Consider the following 21,847-nt stretch of genomic DNA (forward strand, 5'->3'; position numbering starts at 1 on the left):
CCGGCTAATCCAGCTAATATTGTGGATGAATTTCCCGACCGTTTAGGTCCGCTCATTGCCTTGTCCGGGGTGTCACCTCAGCCCGTGCAACATCGCTGTTTCCCTACTAGAAGTTGGCATCGGGTAATAGGAGCATGGGCTTTCGGGTGGCGGAACGGAGGCATGCATACATACACCGAGCAAGCATGGGCTCAGGGGAGAAGGAAAGTGAATAATGGGCGGGTGTCTGGTCTTGAGCACTTTCTGTAACAGTACCAGTTGAATAGAAGCCTAATGCAGGACATAATGATCATTGAAGACCTTCCTCTATAGCGAGGCCAAAGAACTGGTCCCTTTCACGAAGAGTCATGTTGACCGTCTATCACGGGTCATATGGCAACGTGTCTCAATTCTCACTTTGGAAAGGGCACTTCTAGAATATTTTAACATTTAAAGATCAGAGGCATGTTAATAATCCAAGTCGTTTAGTGATAATAGCTAGCAAGGGTCCTCACGGCTGCCCAAGCCTTCGGTGTTCCTATTGGTCTCAGGAGACAGATCCATTGCCCTAGGGGGCATCCAAAGAGTCTTGTCTTCTTGTGTGCTCGTAACCATCGTGATGCTCTATTACCAAATATAGGGGGTGTCGCTTTTCCAAAAACAGGGGAAAGTTACGCTTCTCACGCGCAAAAATGTATCTATCCTATCCCATCATCATTCCTCATCACATGCCTCCACTCCTACGCCTCTTACCACCAGTTCCTCCCTTCTCTCCCGCCCTAAGGCTTCGGTATCTTAATAGACTTACTGACCATCAAACACCCATGCAGCACGAACATGCCTACAGCGGGATGCACCTCCAACACGCTCCCTCCCATCCACACACCCAGCGGCACGCCCTCGCCCGCAAGCGTCCACCCCTTCCACACCCAGAACCACATCACGTTTGCGAGCGCTAGCGAGGTCGGGATCGGTGTGCCCTCGAAGTATTTGGATTTCCCCGAGTCGTCTTTGGGCAGCATGGCGACGGTGACGTTGAAGCGCGCAAGCCGCGTCAGGCCGCAGAGGACGAAGAAGGACAGCAGGAGGTGGTCGAGCGGCGTGCGCATGCCGAGGGAGAAGGCGGCGCAGGCGGGTCCGACGCCGAAGGATATCTGCAACGGACGAACGCATCTGCGTTAGCATTTTACCCGTTTCTTATCACGTCGAGGGAGAGGTGGGGAGCGGAACGGCGCTTACCAAGTCAGCCAGCGAGTCCAGCTCCTGGCCCATCAGACTAGCCTTCTTCCTCCACCGCGCGACCTTGCCGTCCATGAAGTCGAAAAATAGACCGAGCGGGATGAAGCCCAGCGCGAGATAAAGGTTCAGGTACTCGGAGGGGTCGTCTTGGGTGCAGTAGCGCAGGGAGGAGAAGACGGACATGACGCCGCAGAAGCCTGTTCGCATGTCCAATCAGTATAGGGCTCTTCTTTATCCGGGGCGCAATGGGGGGAAGAGTACCGTTCATCGCGGTGATGAAATCCGCCAAGTGCAGGGCGCGCACGAGGGAGAAGTGGCCGGCTTCTGAGGAGAGGAGGCGGGCTTGTTTGTCTTGCGCTGTTCGAAAAGGTTAGCTCCAGGATCTTTTGGTTAGATGCGGTATACGCACTCAGATCTTTCGGCGGAGGAGCAGCGTCCTTGCTCTCCGGGGGTGCGCCGTTTCTTCTCGACATTGTCGCTGTGATCTTCAAAGGCGGTGAGGGGCTTTCGGTATCGTTGCGCAGGGGAAGAACTCTGAAATAGTCGGGGCGATGAGTGTGAGTGAGGAGGGGAGTAGTAGGTAAGGGAGCTGTGTTTATACAGCTGCTGCGTCAGTGTTACGGGAAGCTGCTGCGCGACGTATGTGATGTGCGCCGGCAGCCCCATTCAAGGTTTCTCGCCAAACGTCATCAGCGCTCAGCCACACCCGCCCACATCGCGCACCTGACTCCGCCAAGATTTCGTCGCTTTATGTGAGCTCGGGAATTCGGAAGCGGCAGTTGGTTAGCCCTGTGGGAGGCATGTCTCGATTGAATGCGTACTGTGTTTGTTTGCGTCAGAGACATGAAGATGCACTGTGATGCTGGGGAGCCTGGCGGATTCACTACGACATAGAGAACCTACTTCGGCTTTCTGCTCTGGTGGATATGAGCTAGAGCCAGCTGCATAAGTAGAAAATCTGCTACAAGAGAGCTCAATGCGATGCACTCGTAGCGCAGTTGATTGGTTCTAAGTTCATACAGCGGCATGCGTCCCACCAGCTCTCCAGCTATTTCACGCCGCCCGGCAGATTGCGCCATATTTCGGACAGTTCTGATCGGGAAACCTGCAAACTCCTGAACGCCAACGGTGATACTGGTATCGGTAGGGAGCTCGCTCGCGCCAAACCCGGAAGAAGGAAAAGGTCGCTCGTCTTAGTCCAGGACAAAGGGTGATCCTCAGTGCGTAAGACCTGCTCAGTACCGTCCTCGTCCGCTGAAGCCCCCGCGTGATCCGCCTCGTGAGAAGCCGCCACTGCCGCCACGACCTCCACCAAATCCTCTTGAGCCACCTCGTCCGCCACGGTCTCCTCCTCTCGAGGAGAACCCACCACCGCGAGGGCCTCCTCGGCCACGAGGCGCACCTCGTCCGCCTCGCATTCCTCCGCGACCTGCTCCAGCGGGCTTCTTGACCTTCGAACCTGGCGGGGGTTTGGGCTTCGGCAGGAACCTGAAGACGTCAGCATCGGCATGCTTCAATGTGAGTAGTAGATAGCCCTACCTATCCAGCGGTAGCAGCTTGTCGCCGCCAATGTAGAACTTGTCGCCCACTTTGAATGACTTCGCCTGTATGCCCTCCTGCGGTTTTATCGTGAAGTAGACTTGGTTGAGCGGTCCGAGGATCTCGTCGACTTTTCCAACGGGCGTCTACGCCGGCATTAGCCTCAAAATGACGTCCCTGAATGATCTAAAAGAGGTCCGTACCTTGTTCTCGAGATATATCGGCGCATTGAAGTAAGGAATCTTCGGGTTTATCGACTCGCAGAACATTTCGCCCTCGACGTCGTGGACAAATGTGCCCATTTCTACGTGCCCCGTTAGCAAAACATCGACAAACGTCAACCTGACTGCCACACCAAGGACTTGAGCTGGAGGTCCGAAAGAGGGCGCTGTTCCGCCGCGACCTATCGAGCAATTAGCTTTGCACGTTAAGCTTCCCATCCGCAGCCCTACCCACCTCCACGGGGAGTGAAATTTGCGCCGCCTCGTCCAAAGCCGCCACCTCCTCGGCCGCCTCGGGGTGTTCCGCGAAACGACATGGTGAATATCGGGGCAGGGTGCAGTCAATCGTCGCAGAAGCTTGAGCCGTCGCACTTGCAGTCTGAAGAAAGAGAAAATCGAAAATGAACGGCCAATCGGCAGTACGTTTCTCCGACCGAGCCAGGAACGGCAACTGCACCCCACCATCGCACGGCGACCCCGCCAAGACCGAAGCATTGGAGGTGGTCTAAATTGTGACTCGAACCCAATGCTCACATAATTCGTCGAAGTGCCTCTGAGCTGCCGACCCCGAGTCACTTCAATTGCTATTTCGAGGTATGTGAATTGGACTCATACAACGTTTCGTCAGAGGTCTTGGCGCAAACATTGACTCAGACGCAGCTACATATACAGCAACGCGAGGGGCTTCCGACTCGACCTCTACACCAACAAATCATGGCGGAAGCAGTCAAGGAAGCCGTTGAAGGTGTAAAGAACCTCGCCGTCTCCGGCGAACAGAAACCCAAAAAGGAGAAGAAAAAGAAGACCGCCGAAGGTGCCGATGGCCGACCACTAGAGCTTAGTCCTCCGGCAGCATACGTCGACCACCGAATTAAGATATTGTAGGTTGGGTCTGTCAGCTTGGCGCTCGTGACATGCTAACACACCTCCAGCGAGAAGCTAAAGGCGAAGTACGATGAGGAAGTCGCCCAAAAGCCCCGCGGTACGAACCTACCCCTCCGAGTCGACAAGTGTCCTTCCGCTAACCCGCGCTTTGCATATAGAGAAAATAGAGATCACTCTTGAGGATGGAAAGATCATAATCGGAGAGTCCTGGGTCACGAGCCCGGCCGATATCGCACGTGGAATTAGCAAGAGCCTCTTCGAACGCACTGTCATTGCGCGTCTTGACAAGGGAACGGACGGAGAGACGCTGTGGGACCTCGAGCGCCCGCTTGAGAAGAGCTGCCGTCTGGAGCTCTTGCCGTTCGATCATCCCGAGGGCAAGAAGGTCTTCTGGCATTCAAGCGCCCATATCCTTGGAGAGGCTTCGGAGCGTAGATTTGGTTGCGACCTCTGTATCGGCCCGCCAATTGAGGATGGCTTTTACTATGAGGTGCGTTCATCGCCCTTTGCTAGCATACGTCGCTAACAGTGTGCCAGATGGCCCTGCCCGAGAAAGCCGCGGTTGAGCAATCAGACTACAAGCCCCTCGAGAGCATCGTCAGCAGCATCGTCAAGGAGAAGCAGGTCTTTCAGCGATTGAGTCTCTCCAAAGATGACCTGTAAGCCATTACAGCAGCATGCACGCAGACAATTGCTGACCTTTTTAGGCTTGAGATGTTCAAGTCAAATCCGTACAAGCAACATATCATCAAGGACAAAATCCCGGACGGCACATATACCACGGTATACCGTAACGGTCCCCTCATCGATCTCTGCCGAGGACCCCACGTACCACACACAGGACGGATAAAGCAGTTCAAGGTCATGAAGAATTCCGCATCTTACTTCCTCGGCGACGCCAATAACGACAGCCTGCAGCGCATCTACGGTGTTTCCTTCCCAGATAAGGACCAGATGCAAGCGCATCTCAAGTATCTTGAAGAGGCCGCGAAGCGAGATCACCGAAAGATTGGCAAAGACCAGGAACTGTTCTTCTTCCACGGTACGTGTCTCAGCCAAAACTACCTAGGATGTTGTTGCAAGCCATCCAAGGTAGCTTAGGCATCATTTACCCCAAGCCTACTCTTCCTTTATCCTCACATCCTACAGACTTCAAAAGATGCTAATGTACTGCTCACAGAGTGGAGTCCCGGCTCGTGCTTCTTTTTGCCTCATGGCATGATCATCTACAATACGCTAATGGCGTTTTTACGGCAAGAGTGAGTCGATAGATCACAACTATCGTCTCGTCTGTTCGCTGACTCTGCTTCTTGCAGATATTGGAAGCGCGGATATCAGGAGGTTGGATCGCCGAATATGTATAACAGCGCGCTTTGGAAAGTCTCCGGCCATTGCAAGTCCCCCACTCTCTTGCTAAGACCCTTACTAATACCATTATCATCTAGGGCAGCACTACCACGAGGACATGTTTACTTTCGATGTCGAAAAGGAGAAGTGGGCATTGAAGCCCATGAATTGCCCTGGTCACTGCCTGATCTTTAGGCACCGCGAGCGAAGCTATCGTGAACTCCCGATCCGAATGGCAGACTTCGGAATCCTGCATCGTAACGAAGCATCTGGCGCTCTCACAGGTTTGACGCGAGTTCGCCGCTTCCAGCAGGATGACACGCACATCTTCTGTACGGAAGACCAGATCGCGGAGGAGATTTCAGGACTATTTGATTTCCTGAGGGAAGTGTACGGCAAGTTCGGCTTCACGTTCAAGTTGAAGCTCAGCACGCGACCAGAGGGCTTCCTCGGAGAGGTTGAGACGTGGGACAAGGCTGAAGCGAAATTGACGGAGGCCTTGGACCAGTTCACAGCTGAGGGTGGCGGCCAGTGGGAGCTGAACCCTGGTGATGGCGCTTTCTACGGCCCCAAGATCGACATCACCATCTCCGACGCTCTGAAGCGGGAATTCCAGTGCGCTACGATTCAACTTGACTTCCAGCTGCCGCAGCGATTTGAGCTCGAGTACATGACGTCCGAGGTGCGGCCTAAAGAGGAGAAGGGCGAAAAGGCAAAGGAGAAGGAGCACAAGGATATGGTCAAAGAGATGGCTGAACATGAAGCCGAAGTCTTGAAGAAGCCGGTAGCCCCGACACCCGGGTATGCCAGGCCGGTAATGATCCATCGTGCGATCTACGGTTCCTTCGAGCGCTTCATCGCGTAAGTTCTCCTCTTTCTTCAGACCGACCCTTAGCAATGCTAACAGAAACTATAGTATCCTCACAGAGCACTTCGCCGGTCGCTGGCCCTTCTGGATTTCTCCTCGACAAGTCATGGTCATCCCCGTCATGCCAGGTGTCAATGACTACGTCAAGGAAGTCCAGGCGCGACTCCGCTCGGAGGGGCTTCACGCCGACATCGACATCAGCGGCAATACGATGCAGAAGAAGATCCGCACGGCCCAGCTGCAGCTATACAACTTCATCTTTGTTGTCGGTGCCGAGGAGCGAGAGACCAAGAGTGTCAACCTTCGAAATCGGGACGACCAAGCTACGCAGCAGCGAGGTGAGGTCATTCCGCTTGACGAGGCGGTTAAGCAGCTGGTGCAGCTTAGAGATGAGAGGCGGCTGGAGAATAAGTTCTGAGCGGGTTTCCAGGATGGCGTTACAAGGCATTGGGCATGATCTGATGATAGCATAGGGGATGTGTTGCGGATGGCTCTTCGTAGTTGTGCTTCTGTAGACTAGCGTTCGTTCTACGGCGCTGCAAAAGGATTGTTTGACAAGATTAGGAAGCGTTCGTACGGAATGTTTTCAAAAGCAATCATCACATTTTCATGTCCCACGGGGTCTATGTAGCTATCCAGACTGATCTAGGCTTCTTCTTTGGTCTCGACAAAGGCAAACACCTTCGCCACGTCCATGGAGCGGTAACCAGCAAGTTCGGCGTTCTCGACAAACTTCCGGATCTCCTTCTCATCCCCGTCACTAAGCTGGACACCTAAAGCAGCCCAGTTCTCCTCCAGATACTTGATCTTCTTCGTCCCAGGGATCGGAATGACATCCTCGCCCTGCTTAAGCGTCCACGCAAGCGCTAACTGCGCCGCCGTACACCCTTTCCCCTCCGCCATCGCTTTGAACTGCCCCATGAGCTTCGCATTCGCATCGATGTTGTCTTCGCTGAACCAGGGAAAGTGCTGTCCGCGCAGATCGTCGGCGCCGCTGACGGATTCGCGCGTCATGAAGGTGCCGGTGAGCAGGCCGCGGCCGAGCGGCGAGGAGCACACGGTGGCGATGCCGAGTTTGCGGCATGCTTGCAGGAGGGGAGGGCCATGTGGGGGACCTTCGATCTCGCGAACGAAGGGCGAGTACTCCATTTGTACGGCTGCGACGGGGGCGATTTTCACGGCGCGCTGGAGCGTGGTTGGGGATACTTCGCAGAGGCCGATGCGCTTGATCTTGCCTTCCCTGAAAGCGAGGGGTTAGATGGCTGGGAAGGGACAAGGATGGGGGAGCAGGGGAGCTTACGCTTGGAGTTCGGCCATTGCACGCATGGTTTCTTCGATGGGGGTTTGGGGGTTCACGCGATGGGCGTAATCTGTAAAGTCTCTGTCAGAGTCATTCAAAAAAAGTAGAGGGTGCGATAGCATATCCCGAACTCCCCCTTTTCAGAGTACGTACACAAGTCGATGCAGTCCACGCCCAGCCTCTCGAGACTCTTCTCGCAGGCTTGACGGCAGTAGGATGCTGAGCTGTCGATGCCTTTGAATTGCACGCCGTTCATTTGGATGCCGAACTTGGAGGCAAGAAAGATCTCGTCTCTCTTCCCGGTCCGTTTGAACCATTTGCCGATGAGCTCTTCGTTGTCAAGGTAGGCGCTATGGTAGATTAGTATCGTTCCTGCTTGCTTTTTCGGGGAAGCAGTGTATGAAACTTACTCGGCGGTATCCCAGAACGTAGCTCCGAGTTCGTAGGCGCGGTCGAGGACCTTGAAGCGCTCTTCGTCGCTTGGAGGCGTGCCGTAGGCTCCCGAGAGCCCCATGAGGCCGAAGCCCATTGCTGGGACCGAGGGACCATTTTGTCCAAGCTGGCGGAGAGAAACGGGTTTGGGAGACATGGTACTTGTCTCAAGATGGAAGGTATGCTGATGGAGCGAGGTTGAAGAGGTTTCGAGCAGAATGTCTCGAAGAAAGCAGATGACCTTGGGATGGGACTGAGGAGCGATCCATGACTCTTATACGTCCTACTCTTTCTTTAGAACGCGCCTCTTCCTACTTTTCAGGACTCTGTCTGATGAGCTGCGCAATGGAGCGCAGTAGTAAGACACCCGTCGGGTATGCTCCTGCGCGCTATGAGAACAGTGTCTAACCACCATATAGGATCTCCGAACAGCCCAATAATATACGCAGGCTATGGCTTTGTTGGCTTTCTACAAACTTTTACAGTGGACGTTTGGAACGGAAGGGAGCAAAGGACGTAAGGATTGTAGATGCTCGAAGATCTCCGTTCTGAGCAAGCGTCGCGAGGGGATGCTAGCGAGACCTAGAAACTCCGAGCAGGCCAATGGAGGAGAGGTATTTTGCAGGGCCATCAGCTCTGTAGTGCGTAGCCTCAGCAGCTATGTTCTAGCTCAACGGAGCTCCGATGTTCCGTGGGCGTTCCGCGGGTTCCGCAGGTCAGTAGACCGTGAACTTCATAGTGAGAACCATCCAGTACTCGGCTCATGGAACAAGAGCATTCAGGACTATCTCGTTCTTACATCCTTCACAGATCGTACGAAGAAACATTGGGTGGCCTTCAAAGTTCACCAGCGGAGTGATTTCGGAGCTATCGGACTTAGCAACTCAGTAATCCTCCGCTCAGCCACCTCAAGCACTCGACGCTTCATTCCCACCAAAATCGATGATGTAGCCCCACACATTTGCGTAGTCATGGGAGAAGAGGCACTGGTCCCCAAGCGACGCAGGACCTGTGTGAAAACCGGATGCCGCACATGCAAGTGAGTAACCTCATAGGCACGGACAGCTCGGAGACTCTGGAAGCTCATTCGCCAGGCAGAATCCGCAAAGTCAAATGCGATGAAGGACGCCCAGCCTGTCGGCGATGCGTCTCTACGGGCCGAGTGTGCGATGGGTATGGCGTCTGGGGCGGCGGGGGAAATTACTACGGCAGTCGGCAGCCAAAGACCGTTTCGAAGAACGACAAGAGCTTTTCCCCTAGACCACATACATCTATGGCGGTTCTTGTAGGGACGAGCAAAGAGAGACTCTACTTCGAGTGGTTCACGTGCCGCACTGCGAAGAAGCTACCGGGCGCCTTTGTGCTGCGCTTTTGGGACACACTGCTTTTCCAAGCGTGCGTAACGGAGCCGGCGGTATTGCATGCTGTGCTGACGTTGAGCGCTATACACAAGAGTGATGGATCGCGCGCCAGTGCGACTGCTCCCGACGAGCAGGAGCAGTTTATGCTGCAGCACTACACCAGGGCAATCCGCGACTTGCAGCCCCATTTCTCAGTCAAGGCTAGGGCATCTGTTCGGATTGCTCTAATCGCCTGCTTCGTCTTTACTTGTCTGGAGTTCCTTCGCGGGCGCTTTGAGACGGCGAAGGCGCACCTTCAGAACGGGCTCAGAGTGCTCAAGGAATCGCAAATGCCGTGCAGTGGAGAAGACTCAGTTCTTGTCTTGAAACCCTCGGACGACCCCATCGACGACTGGATCGCAGAAGCCTTTTCCAGACTACACGTCCACGTGGAACTCTTCAAACAGACATATGTCCACACATCCTTCATCATCCGGCCTCCGCTCTCGGAATCTCCAGTCTCCAGCTTCGTCTCCCTCAACCAAGCCTGGCAGAACCTCGAGTCCCTATTCCACCAGATCTTCCACCTAACGGAACGGCTGCGCCAGCAACGCTCTCTCTCTCCCACCCACCCTAATCTAGCGCTCCTCGCACACCAGCAATACATCCAAGCCTCACTCAGCCACCGGCAATCCATATACAAGGCCTCCGAAGCTCGTCTCCAGGCAAATCAAGATCCCCGCGGTCTTTCCTGCCGCCTGCTCTACGTATACCACACCATGGCTGGCATTATGGCTGGCACTTGTCTACGGCCAGCAGATGACGAGTGTTTCTACGACGCTTACCTTAAAGGCTTCCTCTCGATCCTGCACCAATCAATCGAGATGTGGAAATCCGGCTCGAGCACGTCACTCCAAGAGCGACCCCCAGGCGGTGCAAGTATGCATATGTCGAAGTCGCTTGCGGACATCGGATGGATAGCTCCGCTGTATTACACAGCGATCAAATGCAGGGTGCTGAGGATTCGGCTGCATGCGATTCGGTTGATCGAGAGTGCGAGTCATAGGGAGGGGATGTGGGATTCTAGGATTGCAAGCTGTGTTGCGAGGAAGGTATTGTGCATTGAGGAAGGGGAGTTGTGTCAGGGTGCTGCTGCTGACTTGGAGGACGACCAAGTTGAGCTTGGCAGCCCTCCGCGGCTGAGCGATTGCGAAGTGTCGAGTTTGCCGGAAGAGAATAGAGTTTGCGAGCTTAGAGTGGTATTGGACGACGGAGTGGTGGATAGTGTATTGGTGGAGTACAGACATGGATGGAGTGCTGCAGAGTGGAAGCAAATTCACGTGGCGCTCGGAAATAATAGGTAATCCACGTAGACGTTGTTCAGCTAAATCGAAATGAACCCCTTCCCTAGTCTTTGGTGTCTCTCCTCAAGACTTTTCTACGTGTGCATAATGCTTGGGAGAGTATTTCACGCTGTTCGAGATGATGCTTTCTATCAAATCAGAACCGGGAATCACTTGCCCATGTTGGAATTTGAGAATAATTACTATACCGTCCATCCCTGCGTAGCGAGACACCCCTTGTGAACGGGCTAGATCTACTTAACAGTTGAACTACCCGCACGACCACTTGTGGCCTGCAGTTGCACTTACCTATCACCCTATTAATTAGAAAATCCACCAATGAACCCCCAAAGCCTCGATAATAGCGACGGCGAACCCGCAGAATCTTCATCCGCCTCTGGCCCTACCTCTGACCTCAGCTCTGGCCCAGCTCCAACTCCACTATCCTCCAAAGGATAGAAATTCTTCATCAACGACCTCCACCGCTCCTCCATCCGGACGTAACCTCTTGCAAATTGAAACAAATCACCAGCCACACACGCCTGGTGGAGTGCCAGTGGATTCGCGGTCTTCAGAACCGCTCCGTAAATTTCCATCAGTATACAGGTTTCCTCAAAAGTGCGGCAGTTGATAAACCCATAGTCAACGTTGACCGACGGAATGGGCGGATGCTCCATCGGCTCGCCGATCTCAAGAAACTGCTTCAGGTCCCATACGGAGGGGCGGGGGCCGGCCGGCGGCACGGACAAAAAGCCCTCCAGGAACGGCAGCCTGGATCGTAGTTCCTTCAGCCCCTTCGAATCCATGAGCTGGATAAGTGTTCCCGCTTCGTATGCTTTCCAAAATTGCGTGAACGTGGCAGGCTGAACGACACCCCTTCGACGGTTATGGAACTCGTAGAAGAAACTTCCGTCGCTTTCGGTGAGAAGGAGCTGGTAGAGATCTACAAGCATGCTTTCTTCGCCCTGGCCGCGGCAGGTTACAAATCCGAAAGAGTACCAGTTTGTTTCAACCGGATTAGGAGTAATCCGGAGTAACGTTTCCGCCAACAAGGCGTAACTAGCTCCCCTGGCTTCTGGCTTTAGTTCCCTAGCCGTCTTGTCGCGATCCTCGATATCCAGGTATGGCTTGGCTTTGTCGTAGAAGGTCGCTATCATCTTTTGCTGCGCTTCGTCTTTGGTCATAGGGCGCTCTAGGACATAGAGATTCTTCAGAAGCCAGGGAAAGTATTGCCCACGGCAATTCTCCGGAATGGCGTAATAGAACTCCTTGATCTTATCGACCAGGATGCCCCCAACACGCCACTCATGTATGTCCTCCGGTGAGAACTTGCCGGAAAGATAGAGGCCTCCATAGACCCCCAGAAGGTTACTCCTGTCCCCGCCAGAGAGGACGTTGTTAAACCCGAAATCTTCAAGAACATCCTCATCTTGAGGCATGAGATCCTTTGCCAATGACTCCCAGAGATAATCAGCTGAAGTGAGTGGGCGTTTAGAGCACGTGAACAAATGACGTCCGGATCTTTTCTCCTGGCACGAATCGCTGCAGAAGTAGCCTTTGCTGCAAATGTTGCACCTTCTCGTCGTAGGCCTCATACATATATCGCAGTCCCACTCCGGCTCATCTCCTTCTGGAGTTGAATAGGTGAGCCTGGTTGGACTCGCTGTGTCCTCCGTTTGCCTTTTTGACCCTTAGCACAAATATCTCGGTGAGAGTAAGTAAAAATAAGCTAATGATATCCGAAACTCGCTCACCTTCTGAACATTTCTGCAACTCTGTCGCGTTCTGCTTTCATTCTGAGCCGGTCAATCTGCAACTGTCTCTGTGAGCGCTCCTCCTGCCGACCACCTAAAATGCTGCTTCCTCCGATAACCGAAGTTCGTTCGTGCGGAATATAGCCCTCGACTGAGGCCTTCAATTTCTTCTTGACCTCCTTTTGCACTAATATAAGAGCCTTTGCTGTCCGATCGGCCTGACCAGGCAGAAGTCGACCCACACTTGGCACGGTCCATGGTTTGAAGAGGCGTCCATGGCACCCTCTTGTCGTGAACCGCCCATACGACTGAATAAAGCGATTGCACATGAAGCAGCAGAGCTTGCTACATCCGAAATACGGGAACAACCCCGACGTGGATGCTTCATTGGTATTCAGAGACATCAGCATTTGAACCTCGGCGTGTACGTGCGGCTTTTGCTTTTGCCGTTTTGCGAACTCGCGTTCAATCTTAGCGACAGTCCAATTCTGGCCTAAGACGGCCTTCGTTGTAGCAGGACCCAGATCAAGTTGGAGGAGACCGAAGGTCTGGTTCAAATTGAGCGGCTTCTGAGACGGGTTTGCAGGCGCCAGGGGCCGCGGGACCAGGATGATTGTGACGTGTTCGAAGCTTGGGAGCGTGAGAGCAATGTCTTTGAAATTGTGGAATGCGACTCGGAGCCGGGCGAGTAGGCAGATATCCAACCACAAGCTCTTCGATCTGGAAGTCGCGCTTGGAGAGCTGTAGAGTGCCTCCTCCATGTTTCTTGTCCGACGCAGGTTGTATGATGCGATAACAAGCCTCATGTGCTTTTCAAGGGTGCTTGTACCGTTGATGTTACGATCAAAGAGAAGAGTCCGTAGGGCTGATAGGGTAGCATCAGAGGCTGAACTGTTTTCTGGCGTGTTTGTATCATTCCTCCTGCGCACAGCGTCGTAAGCTTTGAAGCTTACCCTCAAGTTAGGAATATAGCTGTGTTCAATCCGGTTCTGATGATACGAGACCATATCTTCCCATAGAAGAGTCTCAGATTGATTGGCTGGACAAGAAGTATGAGTTCAGTTTGCAGAAATAAGCAGTCACACGGGACGTACCACTGTTGCAAGATAACGAACCCAGCACCTCTCCCAATTTATCAAACGCAGGCTTATCCACCTCCGAGAAGCCTTCATTACGAGCAATCCAGATGACGACATTGCCTTCCGCCTCCTTCATGGCGGAGCAAGCAACTGCGGTCCCGCCCTTCTTGTTAGCCGCGAATTCAGCTAAACAATCAAGAAACTTTCGTTTAAGCCTCCCATGCCCCGAATCTGATATTTGATCAGCCAATCTAGTATCCATGCTAGGCGTGGCCCCATCTTCATTGCCATCGGGTTCCCAGTCTTCTTCGAGCACCGTATCAGATATCGAAGAAGGCTCAGCCTGGCCGCCATTTCGAAGCGAGAGGAGGTTCGCAAGAGAGTGAAAATGGGACCAGTCTAGGCCTGGGTAGTTCCAGTCGAAGCTCTCACTCATTGTGGGGATTAGAGTTTATCCATAAGTCCAATGCTATGTGATGAGCGATGGTGCGGGGAAGGTTGTGGCACATTCCTCAGTGCAGCTCGCTAACGTTAATTTACATGGTTGTGATTACGTGGACCGTGCAGGGCAGTGTGCAAGCAGACACGAAGGCTAACTATAACTTACTACGCTCTTGTGGGGGGCTCTTAAGGTTAGATACTACCCTTCTAACGTCCGTCCCTGGGTCGAGAGACGCACCTCGTCGCGAGACAATTTCACGATCGGACCTCCGGAGTCTTTCCTCTGCAAGTTTATCAAGCTATGGTTGATTTATTACGATTCTATAGTCATTTGTCCCTTATGGAAGACCCTTCTGATGAGGATCACCGCGGTGTTGGTTATGCTGTTAATCGCTTCGTTCACGCCGTTAATCGCCCGTTTAGCTACACCCCCTTGCTTAATCGCGACTGCTTGAATCTGTCGAGATTTCGGAGGACTAGGAGGAAAGCCCAACTAAAGAAGATTGTATCCCTAAGCTTCAAAGAGCAAATCGACCTAAAGAGTATATATGCCGGGAGTTTCGCCGAGCGGAAGAGGAGACCCTTGGAAGGCTCCCGATGTGGCGGGATGTGCTAGTGTACCTTTGCATACCGTAGCTTGCGGGTGCTTATATATCACTGTATCTTATTGTACTGAAATTGACGCTCTACCTACCTCGTACTAGCCTCTAAGAATAGAAGTTGTCACCTGTCCTTCGTTCCCCGGCACTGCCCCGCGCTACCTGGAACACTTACTGAGCATTCTAGGATGGCAGGTTGACGAAAGCGGGTGATGCAACTCTCCTACAGCTCGAAACTACGACTAAACCACCCGAGATGGGTGTCGACTGCGGCTTTGATATCTACCCTCCTCTGGAGCGCACGAAGGCAAACCAGGAGCAGTACGAGCTCTTCCTGCGCGAGGTGCTCATCGCGTACGGGCCGCGGGACGGCGATGACGCAGACCGGGGTGGCAGTGGTGACGGCGGCAGCGTCGTGCGTGTGAACGCCGAGTCCGAGGAATCGTATATCGAATTCGTGGTTGGCGAACATCCACACTTACCGCGCCGGTGCGAGCACTTCCTGCGGTTCAGCTCCAAGATCAGCGGCAGGTCACTCGCTGGGCCGTACATACGAGGAGTGTACAAGATTGCGGAGCAGTGGCTAGGGGACCGCGTTTACTTTTGGCATGAGATGAACGAGTTTGGCCCGTATATTCGCCATTCCGGCTGCTATAATTGGAATGAGATTCACGCGGCGCGGAGGAAAATAGGGCAGCACAAACAGCAGGCAGAGGAGCGGGAGCAGGAAGAAACAAAGATACAGGACGAGGTGCAGCAAGATGGTGATGGGACGGATAGGATGGCTGACGTTCCAGCTAGCCGCGACGGACTATACACTATCAAACCCGTCACGGGCAAAGGATTAGGCTTCATCGCCACTTCTAAGATCTCTAAGGGTACACGCATACTGCTGGAGGTGCCACTCTTCAAAACGCCAGGTTCCACCAAAGACATCGGTTCCGCAGAGATCATCGTCTTACGAGAAGTTAAGAGCCTCACGAAAGACCAGCAGCGAGCCTTCTTCGCGTTGCAGAATGTCCAAGGACGTAAGTGCACCCCCGTGCTAGGCATCGTTATAACGAATATGTTGCCGCTCGGCGGCAGCAACAGCGGCGGGCTGTTCCTCGAAGCGGCACGCATCAACCACTCGTGCCAACCCAACGCGCAGCACACATGGAACAACGATCTCGGCCATCTGACCGTACACGCCCTGCGCGACATCGAGGCTGACCGTGAGATCACCATCTCGTACATGAGCGGCGTCTCGCCGGGCTACGTGGAGCGCCAGCGCTACCTGATGAATGCGTTCTCCTTTGCCTGTGCGTGCGAGCTCTGCTCCCTGCCGCTGCTTGCACGCGCCGGTAGTGATTATAACCTAGACCAAATCCGGTCTATCGATGAGGATGAAGGTGCTGCCACCGACTTGGACCAGGTCCTCGAGCGCCCTGCCAAGTCTTTCAGCCAGGTGCATCGGTTATTCGAGTTGCTAGAAGAGGAGGGCATCTGTGACATAAGGTTTGCGCGGGCGTGCTTCAATGCCTTCCAGATCGCAGCCGTGGTCGGGGACAAGGCCCGAGCCAAGGTCTTTGCGGAGAGAGCGTACGCCGCTCGTAAGGTGCTTGCGGGTGATGACAACCCAACAACGATCGAGTTCAAGCATCTCGCTAAGCAACCTGTGGACTACCACCTGTATGGTAAGAGGATGGAATGCTATGACGATAGCTGGGAGGCTCCTCGGGGGATATGCGGAGAGGAACTTGAGAACTGGCTCTGGAATACAGATGGGTGGTCGAGATACAGTTTCTCTTGATGACTGTGAAGGCGGGGAGACTGGGAAAATTGGCTCTGCACAGTGTTAGGTGCTTCCTATCACCTTGAACAGTGATAGCACAGAAATCTCCACATCCACAGGGGAGCTCTTATGACAAATAGTGGCAGCGCAGGCAATTCCAGCGGGAGTTCCGTGTGTGGCTAGGTCGGAGCAGTTGTAGATGCAAAGCAGTGAGCTAGCTTCCCGTTGGGCTCTCCTGCCTGCACAGAGCTCAGTATACTAGGTGATGTCCGTTCGAGGGCTGGAAAGGCTGATAAAGCTAGCCTACAGCGCGGAGGAGCAGCGCGCTCGTGCAGAGGACGGTGGCGGGATCGACGACGGCGTGGAGGGTGTCAGCATGGTGACTCTCGTTCGTCGCATACGATTAGGAGTCGCAGGCTGGGTAGACTGCGCGCGTAGTTGGAGACGCTCTACATCGACTGTGGTGGCCATCGTCGCTGTCCTGTGCGCTGGCAGCCATTGCCATCAGACAAGCCACAGGCTCAATAGCCACGGGCACTAACTTACTTGGCGCCTAGTTTATATAAGATTCAATACATTGTACTGGGGACCCTTGAACGTTTTGATTAGAGGTACCAATTAAGTAGCAACATCGCAATTACTACTTCGCATCGTAGTAAGATTCGCAAACCCAGATTCAACCGTTCTGTAAGTTTAAAAAGCGAAAAGAGCTTAATAGTAGTATACGTGTATGTGTATGTAATACTCAACAAGACCGCCCAGGTCGGATATATGCTAATATGCTAATGCTTCGCTCTCAGCGAAGCTACAATGTATGCCATACTCCGTCATGATGCTTGATCAAACAAAGAGATTTTATGCTAGATGCCAGACAAAGAACTCCGACAACAAAAGGGTATATGCAAGTATATGCCAGAAAATCACAGCGAAGTCAAAACGCGCGCCCCAAGCCTCGGCCAGCTCATCCAGATAAGCCCGGCCAGCCTACCACTTGTACCGTCGCCCACGCTGCCTAGGGTTAACCGGCAGCCTGCCAACCTCCCGCTTCTTCGCAGCCGGGCTCCCCTCTGCATCCGCATCCGTATACCACTTCAGCGCCGCAATCTCCCAGTACGACTGTTCAAAGGCCTCCGGGTTATTCTGCACATACTCCTCGCACGTCGCCGCGCCCGTTGTAGCCTTGCAGCTCTGGTCCCAGATCTCGCCCGCCCAGTCGCCGCAGAACGCCGTGTTGAAGATAATCTTCATGGAGTCGAAGCGCTGGGTAAAGTCGCAGCCCGAGCCTTGGAACTTGGCGAGCGGCGTGCCGAAGGTGGAGGGGTCGAGGGTTTGGGTGGCGTTGGTGGAGTTGCTGGAAGAGGAGGAGAAGGTGGAGGCGTAGGTCGAGCTGTTGCGCGGGAAGAACCAGACGCTGATGGATTGCGCGGTCCACTCCATGGCGTACACGCCACCGCCGGCGCTGTTGAAGTCTGTGCCGTAGGTGGGGAGGCCGCCGCCGGCGGTGGCGGGGGGTGCTTTGATGGAGCAGCCGACGTTCTTGTCTTGATCGGGTGCCGCGACGTCGCAGTTGGACGTTTCCATAGTGCCCATGAAGGCCGACTGAGCGTCTGCTTGGCCCATCGCGGGCGTGGTAGCGTTGTCAACCGCGCAGCCAGCGGAGGTGTGCAGCGTGACGGCGTTAGCATCGTAGTCGTTGACTCCCTCAAGAATGTCGACTTCGCCGGCGTTTGGCCACTGACTCTGTCCATCGGACCCGACGCCGAGCATCCAGAAAGCCGGCCAGGAGCCACATGTGCTCGCAGGCATATGATGAATATCTGCGATGAGGAGGCCTTGGTTAAATGTCTTGTTGCTTTCGGCGCGGACGGAGGCGCGGCCATTCGCGTCCTGGCTCTGGAAGTCCACACCGAGATAGACGGACTGCGTGTCCTCCAGATAGCCGATGTATTGGCTCTTGATAGCCGACTGCAGATCCTGGTACTGCACGAAGCCGTTCGTAGGATCCGGTCCGGAATAGAAGTCGAAGGCGTTGAAGAAGTTCTTGTACGAAAGATCGTCGGTGAGCGTGTAATGCGCAGCGCCGGCGTCGAAGAGCATGGGGACGGTGGCCAGCACCGCCGAAACAAGAGATGTTGGACGCATGACGACGATGGGTAGACTGTGTGTGCCCCGCAGAAGCAGAAGTGTCGAAGGCAGGAATAGAAATCGAGGATAGAAATGACTGGTGTTTGCGAAGAATATGCAGGAGAAGAGAGCGTTCGGAAGAGAGTTATAACATGGAAGGAGAAGGGGAAGAAGAAGCTACACAGAAGAGGCCCATGTACGAGAACAAAGCACAATAGTCGACGATTATTGTTCAATGTGCGCAGACTTCCTTTATTCAAGCCTCGCGTACAATAGCACAATGCATGTTTGTTGGGCATAGCCGACCGCGCGAAGGGCGGTGTGCTAGTGAAGGCCAACGGTTAAGGTCTAGGTGAAGATACATGGATAACACGCGCAGCCTTGAGTTACTCCTGTAAGAGTGAAGAAACGCGTGTAAGGCTTCTGTGGTGTGGAGGCTCTGTGGGGATGTTTCTTGTTTAGAAGCCGGCCTTGTTTCGCGAAACGACTGGACGCGAATTAGCGCGCGGTTTCACCTAGTAGTGGGCGACCACTTACCTGGCACTACCCAACGCACCACCCTGACTGACAGCTCAGTTGAAATATCTCGTGAAGACGAAACGCTGCGGCGCACAAAAGAAGCAACTTTCAGAAGGCTCAAAATCTCATCATTAGGCTCCACCTGGCACTCCGCGACGTCTACCATACATGGATTGGACGACGAAATCAAAAGCAGTAGAATAGTAACTCCAAATCCCTAAGGTATATATCGAACCCCGGCCCATGCAGCACATCCAAACGGGCCCATATGCATATGTGACATGATAACGCCATATGCGAGTCCGACCTCATTGAACATCATATAACAGGGCTGGAGATGTGAAGATGGCGACATGTGTAACTGGTTAGCAGGTTGTCGACCGTGTATCGTGGATCTATGCGCGCGGACAATTTTGCTGCTTGAAATCGACAATAGAAGGCGTGGCGCAAGTCTATCGAAGCTTGCCATGTTCCTTAGCCTCCCTGACCTGATCGAAGACCTGCAATACGTTAGAGGCTGATACCCGTGGGATTCAAGCTTGGCTTACCTTCAACATCTTCCTGCGCGCGCCAAGGGCGTTGACCCCGCGCTTCTCCAAGCCCTCGTCGTCCAGCTCGACGAGCTCCTGCCATTTCAGGTCTTTGAGGTTATCGGTGTACTTGTGCAGTCGGAGACTCCTAAGCCAGCTTGGGATGTCGTTGAGAAGGCTGGGATCAGTCGGATCCTCCGGAGGCTTTGAGCTTCCGCGTCGGCCTCGGGGAGATCTGCCGCGATTGATCTCGGAATGGTCGGAGATGTAGCCTGGATGGCCGTCACCAACACCGATGCCGAATTGGCTGAGGTTTAATCCAGCCAAGCCGTTGTTAACGAGCGGGGAGGTTCCGTAATCGGCTGTCAAGAATCCGTTGTTCTGCGGCGAGGTGAAGTTCATGGCTCCCAAGCCCCCGCCCTGCATAGCGAGGCCAGGGGAGTTGGGGCGAGAACGACGTCCCTGCATAGCAGCAAGCTGCTGCGCCTGGAGGGCCGCCGCTTGCTGCGGGGTCAGAACCTGACCCAGCTCGTTGGTCATGACGAAGTTGGTATTCCCAACCCCAGGAAGACCTGGGGACAAGGGAGCATTTCCAGCTCCTTGGCCCTCGGTAGACCTAGCGCGACGGTACTTGCGGACATCATCCAGTTGGATACGGTTATTGACGGTAGAAAGAGCAGCCAGTTTCATGGCTGTAGCATTGGCAACCATGTCAGCCTGGGTCTGGCTCTGGTTGAAGTTGCCCATCATAGGGGTGCTCAATTGTGACGCCCAGCTGCCTCCGGCAGCATAAGATGGCGACAACATAGGCATGTTCGCATTCTGTTCTGGCGCATTGAGTGTAGTCGTCTGCACGTTTCCGCCGTCGCCAGAAAGCGGCAGACGTGGAGAGCGAAGTCCTGCAGATGGGGGCGGTTGGGAGAACTGGCCCATGGGCTGGTGCTGGCCAGATGACTTCGGGCGCTGCTGGCCTTCGCCCCACGGGGATGCCGGGACGGTATTCTCCTTCTTATCTTCCGGCGCCGAGATCGTAGGCGCGGCCAAGGAGCTGCGGTCGCCCACAAGGCTGGTGCGGTTCGAGGCGGGGGCCAAGCCGGTGATGTCAGTGAACTCAGCCTTCTGCTTAGCGATGGCGGCGGCGGCATCGGGGAACATGCGGTTGATGGTGGAAGGGTCCAAGCCGGAGTTGCGCTTCGCACTGGGGGATGGTGGAGGGCGGCCGATCCCCATCGAGTTGCGGTTCTCGCCGGTGCTGAGCTTGCTCATGGCGTCACTCAGTTTCTGCGTCATCGGATCTACACCTGTTAGCACCTCCACAAGCACCTCTGGAGGCACTGACGACTCACCCTTCTCTCCGAAATTGGCCGGAGACAGCACGCCGGACATAGGGAGGCTCTTCGACATCTGCTGCAGGACCTGGATGAAGAACCTGATCTGCACCTGGGTCGTCTGCTGGAGCAGGGCGTACAGGGCGGCGGTCCTCTCGGCCTCGCTGAGCACGCGGAACCACTGCTCGATGGCGCTGAGCTCATCCTTGAAGTCCTGGTCGAGGGTGGCTGTCGCCATCTCCTCGAGCGTCACCTCGTACTGGTCGATGTCTGCCAGCCATTGCTGAGCGGCGCGCTCCATCTCGTCCGGGTTGCCCGAGTTCGTGCTATTGCGGCCAAAGTAGACCTCGGACGCGGGGCGAATGCCGCGGTTGGCAAGCGGGGAGGAGAAGCCGCCCATGTCGGCGGATGCTCGCAGATGGTGGCCGGCGCCGATGGTGTTGCGCGAGTTGGGCGGGCGCAGCGAGCTGGAGCCTTCGGGGGTGCTGTTTCGGTTCGCGGCGATGTTGGACATGGTGTCGGTTATACTTGTCTCTCGAAGGCTTGCGTGGCCGAAATTGATTCTGGCGAAGAAGTCAGTGGCCGGTGTCTCAGAAGCGGCTAGGCGGAAAGGGGCGGGCGCCACGCACAGTAAACTGGCAGATGGTGCGAATCTTGTCTGTGTATGCGTGCGATCGAGGTCTCCTGCAGTCCCGCTGGCCTCAAAGGAGCTCGATTGCGAGGTGGGTCAGGGGACGGGCGGCGCGCAGGCTGAGGTGCAGCAGGCGATAGATACCGGAAAGCAGCACGGGGAGGCACGGCAATAAGAAGGGGAGCCCGTAAAATACCAAAGTACAACGAAGGAAAGGAAGAGGGGCAGGGGAAGAGGAAGAGGAGAGACGTGCTGGCTCACTGAGGAGGTGAAGGTGAAGAGAGAAGGCGAAGAAGGTGACCTGCAGGTCTCGAAAGGCCGTTGGTGTTCGGCTCGCCCAATGGCCGTGCTAGCCTTGGGGATCCCTGCAGCCCGCCGTCGCCCGGTGAATGCGCACCCAGCCCTGTGCTCGTAGGCGCTCGTGTTCAGCTCTGACAGCGCCGCACGCAGCAGCACAGCACAGCATTGAGATGATGAATGATCCCATGTCACATAGTGTACGCGGAGCCGCTGGAAGTCGCCGCCACCTAGACCACGCGTTGCCATAGCCTGCCTCGGGCACATTGACACCGGGA

General features: G+C 54.7%; 11 protein-coding genes across 11 annotated transcripts; 4 read left to right on the plus strand and 7 right to left on the minus strand.

Moving 5' to 3' along the window:
* Positions 1-421: 421 nt before the first annotated feature.
* On the minus strand, positions 422-1,834 carry BU26DRAFT_524724 (CDP-diacylglycerol--serine O-phosphatidyltransferase). Its single transcript, XM_033830344.1, has 4 exons — positions 1,628-1,834; positions 1,480-1,575; positions 1,219-1,415; positions 422-1,133 (listed from the first exon to the last, which is right to left on the minus strand). Exons 1-4 carry the CDS (start codon positions 1,689-1,691, stop codon positions 759-761), a joined length of 732 nt encoding a protein of 243 aa, XP_033677093.1. The 5' UTR covers positions 1,692-1,834; the 3' UTR covers positions 422-758.
* Positions 1,835-2,172: 338 nt separating this feature from the next.
* Positions 2,173-2,815, minus strand: BU26DRAFT_165838 (uncharacterized protein). The gene has a single exon (XM_033820206.1). It carries the CDS (start codon positions 2,726-2,728, stop codon positions 2,267-2,269), a length of 462 nt encoding a protein of 153 aa, XP_033677094.1. The 5' UTR covers positions 2,729-2,815; the 3' UTR covers positions 2,173-2,266.
* BU26DRAFT_439246 (Gar1-domain-containing protein) lies at positions 2,754-3,295 on the minus strand (the record flags this gene model as incomplete). Its single annotated transcript, XM_033824334.1, has 3 exons — positions 2,754-2,903; positions 2,961-3,099; positions 3,210-3,295. The coding sequence occupies 3 exons, from the start codon at positions 3,293-3,295 to the stop codon at positions 2,754-2,756; spliced, it is 375 nt and encodes a 124-aa protein (XP_033677095.1).
* A 178-nt stretch (positions 3,296-3,473) lies between these two features.
* BU26DRAFT_544183 (threonyl-tRNA synthetase-like protein) lies at positions 3,474-6,778 on the plus strand. The gene is made up of 10 exons (XM_033831723.1): positions 3,474-3,572; positions 3,639-3,859; positions 3,911-3,960; positions 4,022-4,353; positions 4,401-4,522; positions 4,571-4,905; positions 5,044-5,122; positions 5,180-5,256; positions 5,309-6,071; positions 6,127-6,778. Exons 2-10 carry the CDS (start codon positions 3,693-3,695, stop codon positions 6,494-6,496), a joined length of 2,295 nt encoding a protein of 764 aa, XP_033677096.1. The 5' UTR covers positions 3,474-3,572; positions 3,639-3,692; the 3' UTR covers positions 6,497-6,778.
* Positions 6,638-8,114, minus strand: BU26DRAFT_165867 (putative aldo/keto reductase). Its single transcript, XM_033820207.1, has 4 exons — positions 7,789-8,114; positions 7,532-7,728; positions 7,379-7,448; positions 6,638-7,318 (listed from the first exon to the last, which is right to left on the minus strand). The coding sequence occupies exons 1-4, from the start codon at positions 7,965-7,967 to the stop codon at positions 6,724-6,726; spliced, it is 1,041 nt and encodes a 346-aa protein (XP_033677097.1). The 5' UTR covers positions 7,968-8,114; the 3' UTR covers positions 6,638-6,723.
* Positions 8,115-8,561: 447 nt separating this feature from the next.
* Positions 8,562-10,553, plus strand: BU26DRAFT_495411 (uncharacterized protein). Its single transcript, XM_033826216.1, has 2 exons — positions 8,562-8,849; positions 8,909-10,553. Exons 1-2 carry the CDS (start codon positions 8,782-8,784, stop codon positions 10,512-10,514), a joined length of 1,674 nt encoding a protein of 557 aa, XP_033677098.1. The 5' UTR covers positions 8,562-8,781; the 3' UTR covers positions 10,515-10,553.
* Positions 10,554-10,675: 122 nt separating this feature from the next.
* On the minus strand, positions 10,676-13,809 carry BU26DRAFT_495414 (uncharacterized protein). Its single transcript, XM_033826217.1, has 3 exons — positions 13,342-13,809; positions 12,248-13,286; positions 10,676-12,173 (listed from the first exon to the last, which is right to left on the minus strand). The coding sequence occupies exons 1-3, from the start codon at positions 13,760-13,762 to the stop codon at positions 10,814-10,816; spliced, it is 2,820 nt and encodes a 939-aa protein (XP_033677099.1). The 5' UTR covers positions 13,763-13,809; the 3' UTR covers positions 10,676-10,813.
* A 1,338-nt stretch (positions 13,810-15,147) lies between these two features.
* Positions 15,148-16,158, plus strand: BU26DRAFT_439334 (SET domain-containing protein; the record flags this gene model as incomplete). The annotated part of the gene is made up of 1 exon (XM_033824338.1): positions 15,148-16,158. The coding sequence occupies one exon, from the start codon at positions 15,148-15,150 to the stop codon at positions 16,156-16,158; it is 1,011 nt and encodes a 336-aa protein (XP_033677100.1).
* A 157-nt stretch (positions 16,159-16,315) lies between these two features.
* On the plus strand, positions 16,316-16,751 carry BU26DRAFT_165914 (uncharacterized protein). The gene has a single exon (XM_033820208.1). It carries the CDS (start codon positions 16,406-16,408, stop codon positions 16,679-16,681), a length of 276 nt encoding a protein of 91 aa, XP_033677101.1. The 5' UTR covers positions 16,316-16,405; the 3' UTR covers positions 16,682-16,751.
* A 373-nt stretch (positions 16,752-17,124) lies between these two features.
* BU26DRAFT_439331 (glycoside hydrolase family 16 protein) lies at positions 17,125-18,282 on the minus strand (the record flags this gene model as incomplete). The annotated part of the gene is made up of 1 exon (XM_033824337.1): positions 17,125-18,282. The coding sequence occupies one exon, from the start codon at positions 18,280-18,282 to the stop codon at positions 17,125-17,127; it is 1,158 nt and encodes a 385-aa protein (XP_033677102.1).
* Positions 18,283-19,092: 810 nt separating this feature from the next.
* BU26DRAFT_166006 (uncharacterized protein) lies at positions 19,093-21,619 on the minus strand. Its single transcript, XM_033820209.1, has 4 exons — positions 21,271-21,619; positions 20,660-21,204; positions 19,332-20,608; positions 19,093-19,283 (listed from the first exon to the last, which is right to left on the minus strand). The coding sequence occupies exons 2-4, from the start codon at positions 21,153-21,155 to the stop codon at positions 19,236-19,238; spliced, it is 1,821 nt and encodes a 606-aa protein (XP_033677103.1). The 5' UTR covers positions 21,156-21,204; positions 21,271-21,619; the 3' UTR covers positions 19,093-19,235.
* Between the last annotated feature and the right edge of the window lie 228 nt (positions 21,620-21,847).

This window comes from Trematosphaeria pertusa, assembly GCF_010094035.1.
Source record: "Trematosphaeria pertusa strain CBS 122368 unplaced genomic scaffold BU26scaffold_21, whole genome shotgun sequence".
Taxonomy (NCBI): domain Eukaryota; kingdom Fungi; phylum Ascomycota; class Dothideomycetes; order Pleosporales; family Trematosphaeriaceae; genus Trematosphaeria; species Trematosphaeria pertusa.